The sequence below is a fragment of the Mesoplodon bidens genome (genome assembly GCF_964165515.1).
Source record: "Mesoplodon bidens genome assembly, chromosome: 2".
In the NCBI taxonomy this organism is placed as follows: domain Eukaryota; kingdom Metazoa; phylum Chordata; class Mammalia; order Artiodactyla; family Ziphiidae; genus Mesoplodon; species Mesoplodon bidens.
In genome coordinates this window covers 67231710-67258055 of record NC_138177.1, presented here as the reverse complement: position 1 = coordinate 67258055, position 26346 = coordinate 67231710, and the positions used below count along the sequence as shown (strand labels likewise).

The window sequence follows — 26346 nt, the reverse complement described above, 5'->3', positions numbered from 1 at the left end:
GAGCACAGAGGCCTGGGCGTCCAGAATTATAGCCACTAGTGACCATAGGTGTGGAAGTGGTGTTAAACCCTTTCCTTTAGTAACTGGGGTATTTCCTCTGGGATCCTGGCTATAAGAAATGTAGGCGGGGTTTTATTTTCCTAGGTTCCCAGTGCTGAGGTGAGGTGCCTCAACAAGAAAAAGGATCAGTTTTAATTTCAGGTGATGTGTGTGAAAGCGGTTTACGTTGGACCTGGAACAGTGAGAACTCAAGAAAGTTTCACATCTCTCAACCTCAGTCCCTCCCTCCAAACCTGAATTCCTCTAATCAACTCTAGACCCCGCCCCTTCTGGGCCCGCCTCCTTCAGCCTGCAGGATTGGCTCTTCCTCCATTTCCGGCTTCTGGGACCACCCCGCCCCCCACAGCGCCTACGATTTCCGGTGTCATGGCGGCCCGAGGTCCCGGCAGTCGGTGAGGCGGCTGCAGGCCCCTCCCTGCGGAGCCGCTGGTCCGGCGGGCGGGGATGTGACCGCGGGCCCTGCCGGCCTGCCCTGGGCGTCGCGTCAGCTCCGTGTCAGCGTCCTCAGTCCGCACCGATGGCGGGATCCGGCTGCGCGTGGGGCGCGGAGCCGCCGCGGTTTCTGGAAGCCTTCGGGCGGCTGTGGCAGGTACAGAGCCGCCTGGGTAGCGGCTCCTCGGCCTCGGTGTATCGTGTGCGCTGCTGCGGCACACCCGGCTCGCCCCCCGGCGCTCTGAAGCAGTTCTTACCGCCGGGCACCACCGGGGCTGCGGCCTCGGCCGCCGAGTACGGTTTCCGCAAAGAGAGGGCGGCGCTGGAGCAGTTGCAGGGTCACAGGAACATCGGTAATAGCCGCTGTCTCCCTTCTCGTCTTGGCCAAGTCCCAGTCCAGGCATGCACTCCCTCTTGCAGCCTGGCGTTCCGTCTTCCGTCTTTTAGGCTGGACAAGTGGGTCTGGCCCTGTCCTTATCACCCGGTCCAGGGCCCTTTTCCGTCCCCCTTTCACTCTGTAGTACGGTGGAGTTGGTGGTCTGCTTTGCCCGTAGTAGATGCTCAATAAATTCTGTTTTGATTCAGTTCTCGTTGGAGAATGCCGCACCTATTAGCACAGAGAATTATCTTCTCTAGTGAAAGGAGGCATATCTTTACTAGATTGTCATGTCTTATACGGAAATGTTTTAATCTTTGCACACCAGTGAAAAATGGGAAATATTTCTAGTACTTGTGACGTCAATGCTAATAACCCGTATAGGTGTTACTTGATACATATTTAGTATGGATTTGGGAGAAATGACTCCCAAATTTTACATAGTAGTCCTATGGAAGTGTGAAAATTATACATAAGCACTTCATACTTTTACCCAGGTAAGACCATGTTTCATGATTCAGATATTCGGAATGTAAGATAATAGTTACTGATGATTGATGTATGAAAACAGTTTTCATTGTTACTATACCAACAGAGAGCTTATAATTAGTAACGGCTTTTGTTAATAAAGAAATGTCTTATTTCCTGGCAAGCATGATCCATATTTAATTTGAAGGTGACCTTTTTAATATTACCATTTGGAGAAGAATTTCTTAACACTAGTGTTGCTTTTTTATTTTTATTTTATTTTTATTTTTTAAGGGTTGCTAAATGGTGTATATAACCCGGGTATTTAAGACGGAAATTTTTTGCAGACCTAAGGAGTTGTTGAATCTTTACAAGATTAGGTTAAAATGTCATCTTGAAAGTCTCAATCTCTCCTTTTAATATTTAGATTATAGAGTGCTATTTTGGATCAAGAAACAGTCTTCAATTTTGATTTTGCATGTTGTGACATTTGCCGTAAGAGTACTTAGTATTTGGATTTTTCTTTTGATCATTTTTGCTTGGCACCCTAAGTGCCTATTCACCCATCCCTGAGTGCTTGGGAAACACAATTTGAATTATTGTGCCATGTTTAATATCTTTGAATAGTAATCCGCTGTTGAAGGTCGCCTCATTTTATTAAAATAAAGTAACCCAGTTGCCCAAAAATCTTACTCATGGGAAAAATAAATTACAGTGGGCTTGCTTGCTCATCAAAGTTATCCTTATCTAGACTACCCCAAATTTGTATCCACTTTAATGGTCACTTACTCGGAGTCTGGTTTTTAAAGTATTATAATTCGTTTCTTTTTCTAGTGACTTTATATGGAGTCTTTACAATCCACTTCTCTCCAAATGTGCCATCACGCTGTCTGTTGCTTGAACTCCTGGATGTCAGTGTTTCGGAATTGCTTTTATATTCCAGTCACCAGGGTTGTTCCATGTGGATGATACAGCATTGTGCCAGAGATGTTCTAGAGGCCCTTGCTTTTCTTCATCATGAGGGTTATGTCCATGCAGACCTCAAACCACGTAATATATTGTGGAGTGCCGAGAATGAATGTTTTAAACTCATTGACTTTGGACTTAGCTTCAAAGAAGGCAATCAGGTAAGACATACTTTCTCTCCCCACCCCCTCAGTGGTCTAAACAAAATAGTTTTAAATAACAGAGGTGATTTAGTAGAGACTTAAGAGATATTTCTATGTAAAATACTGAAGTGCCTGGGGATGAAGCAAATAAAAAGAATTTCATTGCCATAATCATTAAAAAGGGATATATGTTTGGGTCAGGTAGGGGGTGCTAGTACAAGAGGGCTGTGGAATTATTAAAAGTACTTTACCTACATAGAAGGCTTTTTTTTCTTTGAGCATTTGGTTAATTGCTGAATTACTGTTACTGGTGTCTTCAATGTTGGGACTCTGTCTAATGGCAGAACTCATGTGACAGTTCTGGCAAATGCTCCATTCTCCATGGTTTATCAGCTCTTTGCAGAGTGTCCTTATTTATCAGCAGTGTCTGACAGGCAAGAGAATATCTAAAGAAATGAGCAGTTGTATGGAAAGTGTACAGCTTGCCTTTGAGAACTACCCAGTTAATGAACCAAAGTATTATGGTAGCCAAGGGCTCAAAATTTTGACATTCAGTTTGGCAGTGGCTCATTGCACTTTCAGAGAGGTAAATACACTGGTTGGATGTAAAGCGGGCAGTTTTTGATTGGTTACAATATTTACTCATCTTCTTTAGGATGTAAAGTACATTCAGACAGACGGGTATCGGGCTCCGGAAGCAGAACTGCAGAATTGCTTGGCCCAGGCTGGCCTGCAGAGTGATACGGAATGTACCTCAGCTGTTGATCTTTGGAGCCTAGGAATCATTTTACTGGAAATGTTCTCAGGAATGAAACTGAAACATACAGTCAGATCTCAGGAATGGAAGGTAAACTCTACCACTGTTTTGCTTTGGGGCCTTTAATCCCAATGTAAGTGTACTCATTTATAGTGATTCTCTTTGAGGACACTGATTGCTTCATCTCCTCCATATTCCTCCTACTGCATTCATGTTACCTTCAATGCCATTCCTCACTCCCGTAGCTACAGATGTGCTAGTGAGCATTGCATTCTCACTGTTTTTAGCTGAGGCCTGGCGTGTCATAAGTGATTGAATGAATGCATTTCCCCAAAGAAGCAACAGTGATTTGTTTAGTAATGTAGTATTATATTCTAAAATATTACTAATACAATACTATCCTATGAGGACTGTTAGAATGGATATTGGTTATTCTTTTACAAATGAAAACTTGGAGGTACAGATATGTAAAACCACTAGCTCCAGATAGTACAACTGGATGTTCTAGACCTGGGCCCCCAGTTCTGTCCCTCCTACTCAAAAGTTCAGTGTTCTGTCCACAGTTCCACTCTGCTTCGTGTTTATTTGTATTCTATATGTGAACTATCCTGAGAAAGTGCTGCTAATAACATTGTTTCTTTGGGAACATGGGTTCTAAGTTCCAAACCTCTGACATAGGAATTAACCTTTCACATATTCATGAGTTAGGAATTAACTACATTATGTTTTCCAACATATTGGGGCTTTAATGTTGTGATGATATCATATCCTTTAGGTTAGAGGTTTGATAAACAGTACAATGTTTAGGAATTATTATTGGTTTTGATATTAAACAAGTATTTTTTTGAGCATCTAATGCATAGTGTGTGGCCATTATACCATACAGAGTTTTATTTCTTTTAAACCCCTAGTCATCTATACCTGGTGAAGCAGTTCTTGGAATAAATACTTTAATAGCCTACTGGGTGTACGTAATGCTTACTTTTGGCAAAAAAAGTACTGCCATGTGAGTAAAACCAGTATCATTCTTTATCATTAGTACCCCAAACAGTCTGTTGTTCTTTCTCTAGTGCCAATATAGATAAACGGATCAATTTTCTACATTTAGCTTTGACTAACTTTGAGCTCTTTGGACTATTTCTTCTTGAGCCAGAGCCAATCAGAACTAGATCACATTTGGGCATTTCTTTTGGTGAAATTTAGAGGCATGATGTGTACTAAAGCAATCCCCATTATTTGTCTCCTAGATATAAGCATCATTATTCTGTATTTTATCACTTTCTATAGAGGCAAAATTGCTGAGTATGAGCATAGGCTCTGAAGTTAAATCTCTAGGGTTTATATCTTCCCCTACCTCTACGTTATTTATTTAGGTTTACTAAGCTATGGTTTACTTTCTGTAAAATGAGGATGACAGTGTTGAGGTTAAAAAAGAGATGATACCTAGTTCCTAGCATAGCGTGTGGCCTGTGGTATTAGGTGATGATGATGATATCGGGTCTTTTTACTCATGTACACACTTCCACAGTACTCAGGGAGAAAATGTTATGTTCCACAAGGATTTAAGGTATGAATAATGTGACAGATGCAATTTTTAAATACTGTCCTGGTTTCTCTTTGATAGTTTATTTTATTTCTGTCTGAAAACCAATTGAAGACTCATCATGAAGACACTGACTCACCTAGCACACATTTACTTTCTCATTTTGCATTAAACTACATTTCTGTGTGGTTGCTTTGGTATTTGTTTCTTTATTCATTCATATGGTAAGTGTTCATAGAGTGTCAGGTACTGAGACTGGAGAAAAAATGTTCCTCTTCTCTAGAAGTTTTATAATAATGTACCAATCTCCTTCATTAAGATTGTAAGCTCTCAGAAGAGAGTGTTTTCTGTTGCATTTAATTTACCAAACCGTTCAGTGCTATGTGTCCAGTACTCAGTAAATACAGACTGAATTGAATAACCAAAGGAAGACTTTTTCCGTCTTTTTAGGCAAACAGTTCTGCTATTATTGATCACATATTTGCCAGTAAAGCAGTGGTGAATGCCGCAATTCCAGCCTATCACCTAAGAGACCTTATCAAAAGGTATGTTACATGTACTTTAAACTGGCTTTTTTTTCTGAATGGATTTATATTATTATTTCTGGTTTGCTTAATCATGTAGAGCTTTTCCTTCCTTAGAATCAAAAATCTTTAGATATTCTATATAGGCTAGCTTCTAATAAGAAAGCAATCAAGTTGTTTTACTAAATTTATTTTCAAAGGAGTGTTCTTTTTTCCTAGTGAGTACCAGGTATTAGGCTCTTCCTAGCAGTTATTCAGTGGAAGATAGATGATGGATCACTGTACCTTGGGCCTTTCGTAGCTCTGGCAGTTCTATATATGATAGAGAATAGGTGTTTATTAACTAAAGACTAAGTTTACTTTGGACTACCAACTAAAAGTTTCAAGTAAAGTAATTATATATTATACTTTAAATAATTACCATTGAAAACTCTGGGGACAGATACAGTGGGGTTTTTTTTAATTTTTAAATTGTTTTTTAATATAAAAATAATACCTGTCTTTAAAAATGTAGTGACATAAAATAGACTTTCTTTGAATTGACAAAACATGATTTCTGACAAATGGTTTAATTAAAAGGATGTGTACCCTGTTCTTAAATTTTCTCCAAACTGGCTTTTAAAGCTTCATTAAAACTGCTCATTAGTCCACTCCTACCCAGGAATGTTTGTTTCTCAGAGTAAACCTACGGCCATTCAGATTCGGTGGCAAGTTAGTCATGCCCTTATGATAGTCGTTGTCAAACTTATTTGAGAAAGCTGGTCCATGTGACTCCTGGGCCAGGTGTTGCTCCGGAGGGTGTTCTGATTAGTGTCAGTTATTGTAAGTGAAGGTGTCTGTTTTTATCTGGCATGATTGATTGTTTTATAAATCTTGGTGTCTAAGGAAATGACACTGCGGTTTTTTTTTTTTTTTGACACTGCGGTTTTTGATCAGAGATAATTGATATTACACATGTGTATATAATGAAATGAGTCAGGCGGTTATGGAGCTTTTTGCTTAAAGTATACAGATGTAGTGTTTTGATTTCACCCAGTTTCCCCTAGTGGTAACATCTTATGAAACTAGTACAATATCGAAATCAGGAAATTGACATTACAGTCCATGGAACTCAGATCTCACCAGATTTTTTTTTTGTTTTTCTTTTTAACGCTTCAAATCCTTTAATCCCAAATTATCAGTCACAGATAGCAGTTTTTAAAGGATTAAAAAGAAAGACTGCTCCCCTCAAAACATGTCCTACTACAGTAAGCAGTTCTGTAAGTTAAAAAAAAAAAAGTGTGTTTTAATAAAACTGATAAATCATTCTGTCTTTAGGATAGTTATGTTCAACAAACCCACATATGCTTGATATCTGCATCTTACCTCCTAGGATCTCAAACTTTATTTTAGAAATAAAAACATGGGGAGAGGACAGTTCATTGTAAAATATGAAAAAGCAATGATTCAAGCATGTGAGTTTTTGCTTTATATTCCTAGCCAGAGCACAAATGACTGGATATTCTCATCAATACCAAGCTAAAAAAGAAACAAAAAACAAAACTGGAACCACCATGAAGACAATGCCACATTAAACTCTCTTTCTCTTGATAATTTCTGGCTTCCAGCTGACTGGATGAGTTTCTTCTGTCGCTGTATCATCCTCTCTGTACACTTTAATGGTTTTATCAGCTTCAGCTGTTAATAACCGACTTTCAGACTGATCAAAAGCACAAGCAAATATTCCTGACTCACTGTGCAAAGACCCAGGCTGCACTGCTGCATGAACTCTGTGGAAATTGTAGCCAGTTCTCCAGTCCCAAAGATGCGTAGTGCCATTGTCAGCTTCACCAGTTTTACTTGCACTTATTTGTGTGTGTGTCTTACAAATTACAGTAGTTTTAAATAGCTGTCAGTATCTGATTGATACTAGATTTTAAATATTGCATTTTATATTGAAAAGAGGCAGTGTAAAATTATATAACGGATTCTAGGATAGAAGTCAAATTATGTAATGGATTCTGGGATAGACTTAAAAGTCTAATTGACCTTGTTATTTAAGCTTGAGGGGTTTGGTTTTATTTTGTTTTTAATAATACTTTTTTTTCCCTTTTTTCTACAAGTAATACTAGATTTGGAAGCTATAGAAGATTGTGACAAGAAAAATAAAAATTATAAACTCATTTTCTACTGTTAGCACTTTGGTGTATTTCTTTTCAGTATTTTTCTTCATATTTTGTTGTATATGCATGCAAATTATTCGAACCTTTTTTTTTTTATTGTAGACTAAAACATAGATACTGAAAACAAATGTGTAGCTTAGTGAATGCTTAGGAATACTCTTGTATCCACTATATTCAGGTTGAGAATTAGAACTTTACCAGCTACTCCTGAAGTCCTCTACGTACCCTATCCCAATCTCAAGCCCCTTCTTCCTCCCTAAAAGTAACCGCTACCCTGACTTTCATGGTTATTACTTCCTTGTTTTCATTATAGTTTTATTACCTAAGTGTGCATCCCTAAACACTATGGATTAGTGTTGCCCTTCTATTAAAAAAAAAACAAATCCCTTTTAAGTTTCATTTACTCTAAAAGGTCTCTTTCCATCTCCTACTCTCCCTGTTCCTTTGTTTATTTGTTGAATAGCCTGAGTTGTTGACTCAGTATAGTTGTCCACAGTCTGAATTTTACAGATTGTGTTATTGTAGTATAGTATAGTCTAACATATTTCCCTATTTTCTGTAAATTCGTAGTTGTATATTTGTATCTAGAGAGTTTTTTTTTTCCAGACTATAGATGGTATTCTGTTTTTTTATGTCAGCACATAATGTGGCCATCTCCATTTTGTGTGTTAAGAACTGTTAATACTTAGTGCCTAGATCCATGACTTTGTTAGGGGTTGTAGAATGGTGATGTTCTTATTATGTCATTTTCTCTTCATTTAGTTAAGACGAAATAAATGCTTGATTCTCTTGACTTGTTTTCATAATGAATTGATTCCCTGTCATCTTCCAAAGCAGACCATCCCCTTTTTGAAAGGTCAAAGTATCATTATTAATTAGTGAATTTAAATATATTTGGTATATTTCAATCCATTGCAGTTCTTATCCTAATTGAAGCTGAAATTATCCCATCTTTGAGGAATGTGAGCCTCTGCAAGTTGGTTTTGGCAGACCTTATTATCTGTAATAGTTTCATTTTTATCTGGTGTGGTAAGATGTTCCTAGTTCAAAGTATACATTTCCTGCCCCAGACCTGGAAGTAGCATTTCTCCAAGAAGCCTGGTTTCTTTTAGTAGGAAATGGTATTTTAAAAACCACCATCTGGGTATTAGGAATACTCACTGCTACTGGGGCAGTCATTGTTTCAAGGCCTATTAAGTGGACAGAGTTCATACTGATGTTTCCAGTTTAAATTCAGAACCACAGTGTTTTTACTTCTTCTGTTTTACATCTCTTTCTCTTATCTTTTATGTCAGGAATTCTGGTTCTTAAGGACAAAGAGAATGCCAGATTAGAATATTTCATAATTACTCATTTGCTTCATTCCACATTACACTAAAACAGTCTCAATAATAGTGGTATAGTAAGATTACTGAAAACAGTTGTTTTTGCATATGCTTTTCCCATTCTTCCCTCTTTTGAAAAATAGTTATATCTGCATTGTCAAATTATATAGCCATTACGTGCTATGCACTCTGTTTTCAAACACTCTCATTTAATCTCAGTTCTATGTGTAACTAGATATTTAATGTTCATCACTGATCCTTGTGTTGATGTCTCTCTAGTCATTTTAGCTTACTAAAGCTTGTTCTCTTGATCATAGGATTAATATTCTCTGAGTTCTTCATGTTTTTTTCTTTTAACATTTTTTAAAATACTGTTCTATTTATTTTTTAATTTATTTGTTTTATTTATTTATTTTTGGCTGCGTTGGGTCTTCGTTGCTGCACGTGGTCTTTCTCTAGTTGCGGAGAGCGGGGACTACTCATTGCGGTGGCTTCTCTTGTTGCGGAGCACAGGCTCTAGGTGTGTAGGCTTCCATAGTTGTGGCGCATGGGCTTAGTTGCTCCGTGACGTGGGATCTTCCCGGACCAGGGATCAAACACGTGTCTCCTGCATTGGCAGGCAGATTCTTAACCTCTGTGCCACCAGGGAAGTCCCTTGCATATTACTAATAGTTAAACTGTGCTTATTATAATTGAAAGTCTGTTTACCTGGGTATAAAAATCCTTAGCAGACACTTTTCTTGAGTGTCTTAAATTACAGTTGACCCTTGAACAACATGGGTTTGAACTGCAAGAGTCCATTTATACATAGATTTTTTTCAGTAGTAAATAGTATGTTACTACGTGATCTGCAGTTGGTTGAATCTGCGGCTGCAGTACCGTGGATACAGAGGAACTGTGAATATGGAGGGCCAGCTATAAATTATATGGATTTTACACTGTGGGGAGGGGGTGTGCCCCTAACCCTGGAGTTGTTCAATGGTCAACTGTACTCTGTTTTCTTCTAGCATATAGTGTTGCTGTTGAAAACAGCGTGTTGATGACACTCTGTATTAAAAGTCACTTGGGGCTTCCCTGTGGCGCAGTGGTTGAGAGTCCACCTGCCGATGCGGGGGACACGGGTTCGTGCCCCGGTCCGGGAGGATCCCACATGCTGTGGAGCGGCTGGGCCCGTGAGCCATGGCCGCTGAGCCTGCGCGTCCGGAGCCTGTGCTCCGCAACGGGAGAGGCCACAGCAGTGAGAGGCACGTGTACCGCCAAAAAAAAAAAAAAAAAAAATTTTTTTTTCTCTTTTCTGCCTTGTTTGTCTTTAAGACATTATCTCTTGTGTTTATTCATCTTTATGTCTCTTCTAGCTTAAGCTTATTTTATGAAATTATTTTTTCCTTTTGTTTCTCCTGAGTTCTGTTATCTGATTTTTGAAATTTTCTAATTTGATTTATGTTACTCTTTCATATCTTGTATCTTTGTAAAAAATGCCTTTAGCTCATTTGAAATGATAGGTTATAGTGTTCATCTGTGTTGTGGTCATGTCTTTCTTGCATGTATTCGTTGTCTGAGGGCAGTTATTTTGCAATTCTCTTTTCTTGTATAGTAACTTAGTTATAATACTTTTTATGTGGTTCATTTTTATATGAAATTCATTTTCCTAAACTTACAGAAGAAGGTGTAGCTTTTCTAACTACACAGGGCTCCTTCTGTTGTTTTGTGTAATTTTTTTTGAAAAAGTGTTTTTTTTTCTTTTCCTGAGATCTCTTGGCTCTTCCCTGCTTTTTTCCTGGTGTCTTTATCTCTTTCTCTCTCAATTTATTTACCCCATCAATGTGGATTCTCTTCCCAAGATTTCTTTTCTTTGCAGGACTCTGCCCTGGAAGGGAGCTTCAGCTGGTTGGTTTTGAGAGTTTCTAGTGTCCAGATTACTTCAGCCCCCTCAGGTCTTACAGAGGACCCCTTGCATTCACTTGGAATTAGAATGTATAACCCCTGGTAGTTTCAGCTGCTTTTCTCAAATTGGCTAACTGTGCTTTCCAGTGAATACCTTTTGGTTCTTTGGGATTATTTTTTTCTCTGGTTCATCAGATTAACTGTTATTTTTGTCTGCTTCCTTCTGCATACATGCCAATGTGGTGCAAGTCCTACTGCTATTGATGGTTTCTCCCTAGCCTCTTTTATTTTGGAGTCTAGTGGGGTTACCTACTTTTGTTAGAGATGTTGTCCATAGATTTTTGATTTTGCTATCAAGTTGCTTTATTATTAGGGGGATTTGACAAGGCTCAAAAGTCATCTCACCTCTTTTTGTTTTTTTTTTTAATTGGATTACCCTAAATCTACGTCTAGCTGTTTTTCGCTTAGTGTTACAGAGTGTGGATCACTTTCCCATGTTGTATTTATTAATCAAAAAGATTTTAAATTAAAATATAATATTATGTCTTAGGTATATATAATTATTGAACTATTTACTCATAAATAGCATTTTTTTTTGTAGGTGAATGATTCAGTGAGTCATGCTAATATGATTAATGTTGTGGTGTACATTTAGACGTTCTTATTTTCTTTAATGGTTGCATTTTCAGAAGATTTGACAAAAATTGTAAAGATACCTATTTTTGTGTTTTAGCATGCTTCATGATGATCCAAGCAGAAGAATTCCTGCTGAAATGGCATTGTGCAGCCCCTTCTTTAGCATTCCTTTTGGTAAGTTGTATACGTCTTTATTTTTTTCTTGGTTATTTTACAATCAAATAAAACATTAGAGCTAATTTATATTCCCAAGCTTCTTTGCCTGGTAGTCATCAATTTATTTGGGAGAGTTTACATTTAACCATGTTGTAATGAATTTAACAGCCCCTCATATTGAAGATTTGGTGATGCTTCCTACTCCAGTGCTAAGACTGCTGAATGTGCTGGATGATGATTATCTTGAGAATGAAGAAGAATATGAAGGTCAGTGTTTCCTAAATTATATTTTAATGTGTCTTTCCTAACTGTGTGGAATAATCATACCAATTAATAAGATTCTCATATTTTACTAATTTATATAGTGAGGATATTGAACTATATGATCTCTAAAATACTCTCACTTTTGATTCCTGCTATAGATTGAATGTGTCCCCCACCAAATTCATATGACAAAGCCCTAATCCCCAATGTGATAGTATTTAGACTTGGAGACTTTAGGAGGTAATAGGGTTAGATTAGGTCTTAAAGGTGGGGCCCTCATGATGGAATTAATGCCCTTTAAAAAAGAAGAGATAGGAGAGGTGTCTCTCTCTCCTCCCTCTCTTTTTCTCTTTCTCTGCCATGTGAGTATACAGCAAGAAGGCAGCTGTCTACACCAGGCAACAAATCTGCCTGCACCTTGATGTTGGAATTCCAGGCCTCAGAACTATGAGAAATAAATGTCTGTCGTTTAAGCCACTCAGTCTGTGGCATTTTGTTATAGCAGTTCGAGTACACTAAAACAATTCCTAAGGTCCTTTCAACTCTTTTACATCTCATAGGCCTTTACAAAATTAATAAAGAAGGCTATCTTTCCCAGCAACTTCTTTCTCCCTGTCTATTCTAGTCCTGCCCTAATCTTTCACTTCTCCTTTTAGCTCTCTTTTTTTGCTTTTAATAATTCATTCACTCAAGACATATTTACTGAGTATATACTTGCCACTGTGGAATTATTTCATGACTTCAGTGTGATCGGGGAGACAGTTTTATAAACAATTATAGTTTTGATAAATCTGAAGGTAGGGTAATGTACTGAGGCAGAGAGGAGGGGTATTTAACTCAATCTGAGTGATGCATGAATGGGCATCTCTACAGAGGTAACATCTGAGCTCTGTTAGTAAATAGAATTGCTTGGCTAAAAGTTGAGGAGTTGAGCTAAAAGTAGCTGAAAGACATAGAGATGAGAGAAAGTGTGGCATGTTCAGAGAACAGCGAATTGTTTGGTATGGCTGTATCTTAGGATATTTATTGGGGAACAGTCAGTTAAAGTTAAAGAGGTAGCCAGAATACAGATATCTAATAGACTTGTTTGCTGTGTTTAAGAATTTTGACTTTAATCCCAGAGATAGTAATATTGGAATATAAACTACACAAGAGAACTTTGCATCAGGGGTAGAATAGTCCCTGGCTTCTGATAAGTACTCAATAAATATTTTTTCTTTGTTAAATGCAATAAAGAGCCATTAAAATTTAAACTAGGAGAGTGATATAGTCAAACTTGTGTTTAATAAGAGCATTCTGGAAGCAGAGTGGTGAATGGACTAAAAAGCAGGACCAGGGGCTTCCCTGGTGGCGCAGTGGTTGAGAGTCCGCCTGCCGATGCAGGGGACACGGGTTCATGCCCCGGTCCGGGAAGATCCCACATGCCACAGAGCGGCTGGGCCCGTGAGCCATGGCCACTGAGCCTGCGCGTCTGGAGCCTGTGCTCCGCAACGGGAGAGGCCACAACAGTGAGAGGCCTGAGTACCGCAAAAAAAAAAAAAAAAAAAAAAAAAGCAGGACCAAACATAAAAATATTAATTGCTTAGTATTAAACATTTTCTTTGTGGAAAATTAAACCATTACAGATGAAGCTAGTTTTACCATACTGTCTCTTGTAAGGGTAAATCAGCTTTATATAGTTATCTGACAAATGAAACAAACATAATTTCTTTGAATCTGTGACAGTTGTAGGAATCTCCAGTCTCTACTTTTTAGGATGCCTTTTTATCTGAAAGAATAGTCTTGCCCTCAGCATTGTTTTAATCAGGTCCTTATGGTACAGTAGTTCTAAATAATCTCTACATCTAATTCAAATCACTACTTAAGTCCTTTTTCCCTTTTTTTTTTTTTTTTTGTGCTACACGGGCCTCTCACTGTTGTGGCCTCTCCCGTTGCGGAGCACAGGCTCCAGACGCACAGGCTCAGCGGCCATGGCTCACAGGCCCAGCCGCTCTGCGGCGTGTGGGATCCTCCCAGACCAGGGCACGAACCCGTGTCCCCTGCATCGGCAGGCAGACTCTCTACCACTGCGCCACCAGGGAAGCCCCACTACTTAAGTCCTTCAAGTCTGTCTACCTACTATACTAAATTCTGTCTCCTCCTAATAATTTTTATTGCTGTAAAACTCAAGCTTGGACTTCATTGAATAAACGTTAGGGTAGACTATACCTACTCTTTTCTGGGTATATTGCTATGTAACACCTTTTTTCTACTTCTAAATACATTGAGCATTGAAATGTTTAAATGTTGCTATTAAATCTTACTGTTTAAGAGTCTTGTGTGAACTAAAGTGCAACAGACTATGTAGTACCATTAAATGCCTTGTTAGTTCTAATTAGCAAGGTCATCTTCAAATAACACTAGTTTTAGGTAAGTTTGCCTTGCTAGAAATCATAAGTGTTAGGACAGCTGTCTTGTAATCTTGATGGTGGTGGGGAAGAAGTTAGATTCAAACCTTCCACTTTAGACCAAAATAAATTGCAAATCATGTACAGGTTAGAGTTTAAAGCAAAACAAAGAAGTAAGGGAGGGAGTAAAACAGGGAAAAAAGAAAAAGAAAGGAGGGAAGGAAGGATGGAAGAAGGGCAGGCAGGAAGGAGAGAATAAAGGGAAAAAAATTTAACTAAAAAATCATGGGAGATTAAAAAATATATATTTTTGGAGTGGGGAAGGCCTTTTACTAGTCTGACACAAAACTCCGAAGAGGTAAAATTTTAATTCAACAAATTTTACCTTGCATAAACCACCAAAGACAAAATATTTATAGCTCTTATCACAGAAAGAACCCCTATAAATCAAGCCAGTAGATAATGGGTAGAGGATACAAATAGACAATTTATATGAATGGATGTACAGTGTATCTCACACACATATTTCATTCTCATTTATTGAAATGTTAATACCATACTATGATATCTTTGTTACCTATTACATTGACAGTGAAGAAAATATATGAAAACCCTCCTGTGAGTGAGGTATAGGAAAACATATCCTCATACATCACTGGAGAGAGTTTAAGTTGGTGAACCTTTATGAAAAACAAATTGGTAACTCTAACAATTACAAATTGATATCCATTTTGACCTAGCAATTCCATTTCTAGAAAGTTAATCTAGAAATACACAAGTGAAATGAGATATGTACAAGTTTATCTATTACAATATTGTTTATAATGGCAAAAAGCTTGGGAATAGTTTAATTATTCAGCAGTAGGACACATTAGAGAATTTATCAACCATGTATAGAGTGAAATACTACACAGCCATAAAAACAAATGAGAAAATTTCATGTAATGATATTGAAAGATCTAAAAATGTAATGTTAAGTTGAAAAAAGCAAGATTAGAACTTTTTACTTAAAGCATATATGATCATGTTTGCTTGTATAAGCTTATAAGATTTATGGAAGGATACAGAAGAAACTGATAATGTTTATTGTCTTCAGGGAGAGGAACAGAATGACATTTGGGAAAGTGGGAAGGAGACTATTTTTTTGGATTTCGAGTCACTTGAATGTATTAACTATTCAAAACAAAGTAAAATATAAAAAGAATTATTAAATGCATTGAATTTATATTCTTAACTTAAGCTTAATTTTAGAAGTTATAGAAAATGACCTCATTACTTAGATATGGATTCCTGAATTCTTTAATTTAAAATATGAAAATAATGAATGCTCGTTAATTACATCTGATTACTGTTGTGTTTATTAATAACCAGATGTTGTAGAAGATGTAAAAGAGGAGTGTCAAAAATATGGACCAGTGGTATCTCTGCTTGTTCCAAAAGAAAATCCTGGCAGAGGACAAGTAAGTGAATATTTTCATAATTCCAGAATGATTCAGAGGTTATTAAAATCCTGTACAAAATGTTTTAATTTTGTAGAAAGATGTACACAGAATGTTGCTAGGGATTATGAATTTTGCATTATGGCTGTTTTTATTTTCTTGTACTTTTCACTTTTTCCAAAAGTTCTATAATATGCATGTACTTTTTTATCTGTTAAAATTTGTTTTTTTTAAAAATATTAACCTACTTTTAAGCCATTATATACAGGCCAGCTGAATCATATGCCAATTTAGGTCAGGGTCAGCTACAGAAATACTTGGCCTAATTTTGTTCTAATTAAGTATAGTTAGGAAACCATTTAGGTTAGATTCTAATTGTAATAGAATTATCGGTGATAATTTAAACAAGGAAAATACACTGGACTGAGAATCCTGAAAGCTGAGTTCCAGTTTCAACTTGACTAGCTTTGTGATGAACTGTAGTTTTTTCGTCTATAAAATGTATAGGCTAAAACTATGATCACAGTTTCTAAAGAAAACTCTGTATCCTAAATTAAATCTTTGTTTTATCTGTAGTTTTTTTTCTTATTTTTCAGAAAACAGAATATTGTTTTACTCTAAGTGTTTCTCAACCTCAACACCACTAACATTGAGCTGGATAATTCTTTGTTAGGGGAGCTGTCATGTACATTATAGGATGTTTAGCAGCCTCCCTGGCCTCTACTCACTAGATGCCCTCCCTCCATCCTCCTCCTCAGTTGTGACACCAAAAATGTCTCTAGACAGTGCCAAATGTCCCCTGGTGGGTAAAATCACTTCTGGTTGTAGATTTTGTTTTTCATGGTTCAATATTATGAAAATTCTTGGCAACTGAAAAAAAAACAAAAGAAATATCACTCTAGTCTTAGTGAAAAGTTATTATTGCCAGTCTAGTAATAACGGCACTTACCTCATTCAGTGTCAGGAACATACTGAATACATCATTGCTGCTTATTTATTCAACCAGTATATGTTGAGCATCTGTTATTTTCTAGGCACTGGGATACAACAGTGATCAAAACATAAAAGAATATATAGTGAAAAGTGCTATGGGGAAAAAGAGATTGGAGAAGAGATCTAAAGAGTGCTGTGGAGGGGTGGATTGCAGTTTTAAATAGGCAGGTGAGGAAGCACTAGTGGATTACACTTGAGTCAAAATTTGAAGGAGGTAAGGAAGAGAATTCCAGCAAAGAGAACAGCAAGTTCCAAGGCCCTGAGTATGCCTGGTAGGTTTGAGGAGGTCAGTGTGGCTATGCAGAGTGAGAAAAATGGGGAGTAGTAGGAGATTAGATCAAGGAAGTATGGGAGTGTAAGGGACAGATCAAGTAGAGTGAGCCTTGTAGGCCTTTGAGATAACATTGGCTTTTACTCTGAATGAGAAGGGAAGGTATTGGAAGATTTTGAATTGAGGACTAATGTGATCTGACTTGATATTAATCTGAGTGGTCAAAATAGAATGGGAAACACAGCATAGAGAAACAGGGGGAGTATTTTCAGGGGGGAAGTATCCATCTTTAAGATGATATGAAAAAAATAAGTCTTTATGAGCAAGAAGACATTTGCTTTATCACCAAAAGAAATAAGAAGCTTCTACTGACATTCACTGGAGAGTGAAAGCAACTTTTGATAAACTCTTAGAATCTCAGATTTAACTTCCTTGGGTTATTGAAAATGTTGCCTAGTTGGTAAAGCCAATTTGACTATTTCAGTTCAAATTAACATGTTATTTTTTTTAAGGAATATTTAAAAAACACTGGAAAGTAGACTATGGGATGCATCTTACAATTATAAAAAGTAGTCAAGATTAAAATGATAGAGCTCTAATATAATTATTTAATTACATAGTTATAAAATATGTTTCCTCTTTATTTAGTTCAGAATGATGTAATGTGTAAAATTATAGGTTATCTATGAAGCAAGGAATCTGATAGAAAGCTTGGTATTCCTTCTATAATTGCATGTCTACTCATTTATTGAACTTTGGTGTATGGATTTTGGAGTAATTATGAATCAATTTTAAAAAATCAGAAAGAGCTTCATTTTTCTCACTGAACATCATCTAATCTTCCTTTTGTATTTAGTGAAAAAGTATATATTGCTAGAAACTACAGCTAAGCTCATTTTTTTGGGTAAGAAAAGGAGATATAAAATATTAAGTATATCTAAGGTGAAAAAATGAACATCAATTTTTAGCGCTGTAAGGTCTCTACTTTGTGTTCAAGAGTAATGCATAGCTTAAAATGTCATAGAATGGAAGAGACGAAATCAGTTCTACCTGTCCCTTTTACAGTAAATATGAATTCAGAAAATCCCATCACAGGCCAAAATATCCTAGGTCTAATGTCACACATCATCCTTAACAGAAATATTTGCATGAGACAGGGAGTGACCAGTCATAGACAGGGCATGGAGCTTTGTTTATCAATGAAGAAACAGTCCATTAAAAAAAGTACTGTATTTGAAATTGCTTCTTTTTATGCCCTGAAGGTTTTTATGCCCTTTGATAATAACTTCGCTTCGTCAGCTGGGAAAAGGGCTCCTATGAAAGGGGAAATGAAAAGGGATAACCTGCCTGAACTTCTAGGTAGATCCAGTTTTAGGAAAAGGTACAAATGAAAGTTAAGAATTTGGAAATTGATGTCCTTAAAACTGTCTATTCTTGCTTCCACTTTGAAAGTCTCTGAGTGTCCTAGGATGCTCGCACCTCAGTTTGAAGAATATGTAACAAATGAGGCATACAACTGAGGAGGGAAGGCAGTTCTTTTCCTGGCTCACATATTTACGGGTAACTGAGGACAAGTCATTTCAAGTCATGTCACCTCCCTGTAACTTTTGCTTTAGATCATCAAAAAGAACTAATAAATTATTATGCTATTTCATTTACCTATGGGAAAGGAAATTACCTAGTTTTAAACCTCTTCCTTACTATAGTTGTGGCTTCTGCAAATCTTCTTTGAGACACTGTCGAAATGTCATTGTTCTCTGGGCTGCTCAGCCCTGTCTTCAGCAAGTGTCTAGCACTGTTCAGCACTCCTTTATGAACCTGACAAAAGGATGTATGTTTTGATGGAATTTTTCAGAATTGAAATGAGTTCTAAGGAAGTATTCTAAACTTTGCTGTTCAAAAATGTGGTCCCTGGACCAGCAGCATTGGCATCACCTGGAAGTCTGTTTAGAAATGCAGAGACTCAGGCCCCACCTTAGATCTACTGAAGTAGAATCTGCATTGTAACAAGGTCCCCAAGTGATTCATATATATATATATATATATATATACATACATACATATGTATGTATATATATGTGTGTGTGTGTGTATATATACACACACACACATATATATACACACACACACATATATATACACACACACACACTAAAGTTGGAGAAGCACTGTTCTAAAACAATTTTGATTAAAATGAAGTTACTTTGTTTTCTCTGTCCTTTTACAGGTCTTTGTTGAGTATGCAAATGCTGGTGATTCCAAAGCTGCTCAGAAATTACTGACTGGAAGGATGTTTGATGGGAAGTTTGTTGTGGCTACATTTTACCCACTGAGTGCCTACAAGCGGGGATATCTGTATCAAACTTTGCTTTAATCAGTAACCTAAGGACTATTTCCTGTTTCTCCTCTTCTATTTCCTGGGTTATTGTATTCTACATCTGAATGCAGAAGTACCCCCTTATCATTTTAAGGGAATACTTTGTATATTTATTCAATCCTACCAATGTGCAGCCATTGCTCAAGCAGTGACTGCATTGCAAACATTTGGCACTGAGTAGGACAAGACCTCTCAGCTATACATTGAGGGGTTTTAGAGCATCCATGTGGGCAACCTTTTTTTGTGCAGTAGGGTAAGTGCTGCTCTTCAGTATGTAACCTAAAAAGATATTAACTCTTTCATGTGATCATGAAGCAAGGATGAATAATATCATGTTGTAGTGAATATTAACAAATTTGTTAGAGTTGGTGACATCACTTACAGATTATTCCTTTATGTTGTCAGAGGGGTCTTCCTTATTGATATCTGTAGTTGGCACTGGATGCTCTCAGTAATGTTAAGTAATTGTTAAGCAGCAATTCCCTACTGTGTTCTTAACACTGAGTTACGAATTTTTTTAAAGGAGTACTGTAGTACTGAATATTCCTTTAAAGAAACTGCAGTGAGCCTATCTACATTTTTTTTTAAATTAAGGCTTTTAAAATAGAAAGCTAATGCTTGATCTTGCACAATTTTTATGTCCAGTATGTATGCTCGAGTGAGTGTGCAGGTGTGAAAGATTAGAGAAAATCTGAGTAGCTTTCTTTATAGTGTGAATCTTGTGAGTTAATACGGTCTATGCCCATCTCCTCCCTACCTGTTTAATATCTGTAAGATTTAGGATACAAGTTTTTTGGGAGTCGGTCTGTCTGATAGAATGAAATGAGAAAATAGTTCATTCCTGAGAGGCCCAGAACACACAAGTCTAAACTGGGTTACATTGAAACTCTCTTAAAGTGAGAAAACTCTTGTAAAAGTTTTGGTACACATAAATTGCCCCTTCTTTCAGTCTGCTTTAGACCCTGCATTAGCTCATCTGTTTTGTACTGAATCTTCTAGGATCACTGTAAAATTTCTCAAGATAGAGTTCTGTCTACTATGATGAAAAATTGACGTGGGTCAGAAAGAAAGAATTAGTTGTTCAGTGAAGGGAAAAGGAAACAAAAATAGGCAAAGGGTGCATAGTCAAGGATTATTTGTTTCTTTCTTTCTCTCTCTCATCTCCCTCCCACTCCTTTTTTTCCTCTTCCCCCATTCTTTACCTCTATCCTTAGCTGAAGAGAAGTTAGAGGAAAGCATCCTAGGTGGTCAGGTGATCTGACCACCATCTAATAAGGTGGAAACATAAAAGAAGAAAAACTTATGAAGAATTCTTAAAAAGATTCATAGCAATCTAATGTGTCCCCCAATAGAGGAAACTAGTATTCGTGAGTTCATGGGCACAGGTTGACTGCATGGTTTTAGGAATTATAATTATGGATTCCTCCCACTTTACAGTAGATTGTCTTCAAAGGTTTAAATCTTAGGAAACCTTTATAAAGCACTGATTATACAAAAAAAGAAAAGTATACAGGTTATGAATTTTTTGCTTTCTTAACTAAATGAAAAATTTATTTATTTATTTATTTTCCTAAGGAAAAAGCTTTTATATCTTTCCCTGCTGGAAGCCTCCTCATATCGTCTTTCCTTGTGTGTGCCATGCAGGTTATTGAGAGCCCAATTAAGAATTTATGTCTTAGAGGATGAATTATTTTACCCTATTCAGACAATTACCATTTGATATTTTAGTTATTCACAGTTACCTAATTATTCAGGACTCTCCCTAATATTTGTTATGAAGCCAAATTTGGTATAATGAATTGCCAAAAGATCTGTGGCATGGCGCCCAAGGGAGAACTGTAGAGTAAGCTTCTAATATGTGCCCTTAGAAGGAAGAGCTATTATTTTTCATTTTGGCCTTTTCAGAGGTTGATTAGACGGTTTGGTTTCAAATAAAAATTCAAGAGAGTATTGTGGAGACCAAAGCTTTCCTAAAACATAAATGTTTGTATGGTAGCAGCTTCCATGGTGATTAAAAACACCAGGTCTTTCCATACATACTGATGAACACAGAATGCAAATGAATTCTTTTTAAGGGCAAGTATTCTAGGTTAGCACATATACCTTTCTCATTCTCCCTCCCCCCACTACCACCAAAAAGAAAAGTCCTTACAAATAAACTGCAGGTAGGCTTCTAAGCTTAATGTTGCAGTATGCTGCTAACATCTTGATGCTGAATTTCACAGCATTCTTTGATCGTCTTCTTATTGCTGATGTATTCATGCGTATATGTAGTGTTTAACACTGTAGATTTTATTACAGAAGATGCTAACTAGATTTTAAGGGAGCTGAGGGAATAATTGATGAGCCTAAGTAACCATGCATCGAATTAAATATTTTATATTTAAGCCACAAAATTGAATGGAGGTGCCTCCTTTGATTTAAATTGTTATTTTATAGCTCTTAGCCCATTACTACCAAAGATGACATTTGCAGATTCTCCCTCCCTCTTCTGATATTATAAGAAGTTTAATCTTGTTATCTTTTTTAAACCTGAACCAAATATTGAATGATGCAATTTTCATGATCCTTTAGGATGAAATATATACACAGAGATTTTGATTCCTTGAAGTTTTAAAGACAGAAGTTTTCTTTTTGAGAGGTAGGGTAAACATGTGAGGGTTCATGTCACTTAACCCCTACCATTTTGGGAAAATTTTATCTCAGGTAGTTTTTCTTTCCCTAAATTAATATCTGTGCTTCCTTCTCTCTTGCCTTCCAGTTTCTTCTTTATTATTCCATGGTATTTTCATGGTACATTTTTGTCCCAGAAAAGGCATGTAAATTGATAATTCTATAGGAAATCTTTGGTTCTTTGGAAACATATTTGGAGGAGGTCACTAGTTGGCTACTTTCAAAACTTTAATGCTGTATTTAGAGAAGAATAAGTAGAGTTGGACACCTCAGTGAAAGATAGCACTGCTAAAAGAAACTATTTGCTGCATTTTAAAGGAGTAACAAAATGAGCCTCTTGCAATAAGAGATTGCATTTATTATTACTGAATGTCTTCCTTGTTTTGTGGCCATCAGTATAGAAAATCTTTAGAGAAAAATTCCCTCTCTGCTATGCCTTGAGCCAATACTAGGCTTCTTTTAGAACAAAACCATAAATATAGTTTTACTCATCCTTCTCCCTGTTTTCATTGAGACAAGTGTTGCCTTCTTTTTGGTATTCCAGCTGCTAAATAAAGAGGGCTGAGCTATGTTAAATTAACCTTTTTTAAAAAATCTCTCAATCCTTATTTAACTTGCCTTCTAGATTCATATTGCTTGTACTTATATTTTAACCTTTGAGCAAATTTATTATAAGGAATGCTGCCAGAAAGAGTGCTGCCATGTAAAGGAAGTTGAAGAAACTATGAGCATAAGGTTTGTTTCTGTCTTAGTACACTGGGCTTTCACCCTGGTAAGGGAATCAGTTACCTTTATGGAATAAATTATAGTCAGAGTTACAATACTCAGATGCTGTTTTATGGCTCACTTGAGCTATTCCTCAAATGCAGGTAACTGGCATTTTGGCATCATTATCTTTTTACGCTTATATTCTGACCTTATAAAATTAGGCCTATCTTACATAATTTCTACTATTATACTTGGCAGCATGACATTTTATTTTTTATAGTTTAATGAAAATCAGCACCATAGTAACTGATGATAAGTATAATAACATAGTTACTGGGTGAGGGAGTGGGGGAGACACTCAGTAACCACGTGTTTTACCTGGACTTTTATGCAAAGGTACGTGCTAGGTGGCTTTATTCAGATAAGTGTACAGATGGAATTGCATCATGACTTTTAGTCTGGTGGATGTGTAGACAGTCAAAGATTTAAGCAAGTGCCTTGTGTTTCCTGGAAAATATTAAAACTCATTTGGGTGAAAGCTTCCCAAATGATAATTATTGCTCCTTTGCCTTTTCCTTGGAATAACTTTTGGATTGAGTCACTTAATATAAAACTCCAAAATTGCCTGGGTTTGCCTTTTTTTATATGTGTAAAACTATTCATATTTGTTTTTTTTCCCCAATATTACATATAACAGAAAGCCAGAGTTATCTGGCAGAATCAAATTCTTCCTTGGATCTAGTTCCATTTTTAATATTAGGTTCCTTCTTCAAATCTTATTACTCTAGCTCTGATAAAATTTATTTCTTGTCAAGTGTGGTCACAATACAGACCAGCCTTTGGTCACAATTAGCTCAAAAGAATTTCCATTTCTTCTTAAGGTGCTCAATAAATCACCTTTACTTTGAGATGTTAGCCTTTTCAGGTTAGTGTTACTTTCTAGCTTTCTCAATGAATATAGGACTGTTGAATCTCTATGATATGGAATTCATCTGAGCCTCTTATGGTATATTTGGGTAAGTTATATTTTCCTAGTTATAGAGGAACCATGGATGTTTTAGTTTTTGAAGTACCCCAAATTTTAAAGATTTTGTTTTGTGTTAGGTTAGCTGCTTCTCTACCTGACACCACAGGGTGTATCATGTTTGTTACCTTAGCCACCTCCCCTTCTCCAGTGTCTTTCACTGCTTTTTAAATTCACACAGTGAATGACCAATAGATTTACACAGTGACATGCAATTGACAAGTACTTATGGATATTTAAGAAGGTAAACAATTTTAACTTTTTGCTGCAATTTTATAGGAGAAATGGGCTGTAAAAGAAATATCTATAAACCAGAGAGCATTTAGGAAATTGTTTATTTTATAGGTGGTCATGAAGGTGATCTTCAGGATATCAGATGTATAGTTTACACAATCTTTGTTCTCCTGATATGAAATTTTTATTCATTTTCCTACAACTCAGCACTTTTGTTGTCCCTTATACTGTTTAGAAGGATTAATGTTTTATTTGCTTTATTTGTGCTTTTCAGAGAGTTGTCATAATCATGGCAGTTATGTTTGTGACACCATAAATGCTGGAATTCATGGGAAATTTATCAAATGATTGCCTGAGTGTTACTTCCCATTACATAGAGTAGCTGTCACAATATCCTAAAGAAAACTGATTTTTGTTTTTGAAAGTCATGTATGTTTTATGACCTAGCTTTGGGTATTTTAATTTAAAAGCAAAGAGAAGCCTCGTGTCTTATTTTGCCTTATATGACCGTTGATCCTTGTTGTGTTGTGCAGAAAAGAGCTTCTTTTGTTATACTACTTTGTATAATGAAAATAAGTCACATTCTGAAGAAAAAAACCCCAAAACTGGAATTGTCAAAATTTTTGTTCCTTTTTGGGAAACCCTTTTGTAAACATCAGAGCTATTTGATATCATAAACTCTTGATTGTCAGCAAGAGAATTGTTCATAGTCACTTCTATCCCAGGGTGGAATTGCCTTCCCCTTCTAAGCTCTCTCCTTAATAGTATTCATGATGTCAGGACAGTGAGTGTGTAAAAGCAAATGTAGTGAGGTGTTCTAAATCACACATCCAAAATCATGCATTTGTGGACTCAAAACTCTTTTCAGTTATTTGAATTATCTATAGCTGTATTATTTTATTAGCATGAGTTGTCAGAAGTCTGCCAAATTTAAGAGTAAAGAAGAGAAAGATAAGTAATAAAAATAGAGAGATGAGGGGAAGAAAATAGCTTCCTTATTGGTGTTATTAATTGTTCATATAGTTTATGAACTAAAAATGATATTTATTTTAAAAAATCCAGGTTTGGTACCTGTAACATAGAAATGTTGCCATTTCTACACATTCCTCATCATTGTTTCCCCAGAAAATTGTTTTAAGAGTGTATGAGATCAGACTAAATATCCATATTCAGTTTGGTCTAATTTTTTAAAATAAATATTTAAGTTAAACTCCATCTTTTGTGTATTTGGTATACATCAACACTTATGCAAATCAAGGATCAGAAAGAAACGGGATTAGCCATCTCCTTATTTCCCTTTGCACAGTGGGTACAGTGGGTGGCATTAGTATGCACTAGCTGCAATGTTATAGCACCTTATGAAGTAAGTAGTGTTTATTATAATAAAAAAAAAAGTTAAGCTGCATCTCTGTAGAATATTACTTTGCAGAGTGTAAAGCTGTCATATCTTTTTCCAGTAGGATTTAACTCCTTCATTCTTAATTTTATTGAAAAAAAATCTTCAGTAATTTAGCATTCCTTTATATCCTCTTAACAGTGGCAAATCTGGGGTAGAAGGGATTTTTTTTCCCCCCAAAGGGCTCCATCTTTGTTATCTTTTGGTCACTCTTTGAAATCCAGTTATCATTAATAGATTTTTAACAGTTTATGGCTTCCCATATCAGCACTGGAGTGGCTGGTTGTGAATATTAAAACCTACTACTATTTTCCCTCAATAACATGTAATTGCTATGTTTTTGATTAGAAGGTATGGTTAGAAAAAATGTGAACGATCACTTAAACCAAAGCCAGTTATAAGGAGTATTCTCTCCTGTTGGTTTACCTTCACCTCAGAACTACAAGAATATTACAGTACATAGTGAATTGTCTATAACATTTCTACCAGTTGTTTCAATAGCGTATTGGTCTTGGCATTTCTTGGCACTATGGTTCTCTGTTCTTGGTGATGTCTTACTATTTTGTGATTTTTTTTTTTAATAACTAAGTGGGACTATAAATGTAGATGTGTATCAGTACCAAGAAGTTCTTTTCTCAAATCCTTATATTTCTGATTTCAAGTCTTTTAAACCTGTTTTTTTCTTGCTGAGTAGCAAAGAACTTTTATTTTCCACTTTCCTATATACCTAAAAAGTATGGACACTGCGTTTCAATTAATTGTACTGCATATAGTTTTTTGCTGAAAACTTTATCTGTAAACACAATTGCCTTGTTCAGTTTTGTTGTAAACTGACTTACCATAAGATGCACTGTTGATATGCTTTCTGATGTGTGTTTGTTTGATAAGGGTGATAAAATAAAGCTTAAAAATAAAGGAATTGCTTTTTTATTTCAAATATGTCTGTATTTAGTATAAATATTCAAGTTTAGATAACAGGTAAGTATACTTACTTTACGCTTTCATTTTTACTGCGAGCTACCATTGAAAAATTTCCATGTAGCTTCATTCATTTCTAAAGAATGTGATTTTTCATCTTTGAAAATAGTACATCAAACTGACAATACTGAAACATAATTTTTTTTTTTTTGGAATAAATGTTCTTGATA

The 26346-nt window shown here is 36.2% G+C and overlaps 1 protein-coding gene across 1 annotated transcript; it reads left to right on the top strand.

Moving 5' to 3' along the window:
* The first annotated feature begins 396 nt into the window (after positions 1-396).
* UHMK1 (U2AF homology motif kinase 1) lies at positions 397-26113 on the top strand. The gene is made up of 8 exons (XM_081225893.1): positions 397-845; positions 2171-2463; positions 3101-3292; positions 5196-5290; positions 11374-11450; positions 11601-11699; positions 15455-15543; positions 19014-26113. The coding sequence occupies exons 1-8, from the start codon at positions 578-580 to the stop codon at positions 19158-19160; spliced, it is 1260 nt and encodes a 419-aa protein (XP_081082019.1). The 5' UTR covers positions 397-577; the 3' UTR covers positions 19161-26113.
* Positions 26114-26346: the final 233 nt, after the last annotated feature.

Bases quoted from the DNA above. Each gene is read 5' to 3' on its own strand.
- UHMK1 (XM_081225893.1), top strand. From the start codon at position 578: ATGGCGGGATCCGGCTGCGCGTGGGGCGCGGAGCCGCCGCGGTTTCTG. The intron at 3,293-5,195 runs GTAAACTCTACC...CCGTCTTTTTAG, and splicing joins TCAGATCTCAGGAATGGAAG to GCAAACAGTTCTGCTATTAT. The intron at 11,700-15,454 runs GTCAGTGTTTCC...ATTAATAACCAG, and splicing joins GAATGAAGAAGAATATGAAG to ATGTTGTAGAAGATGTAAAA.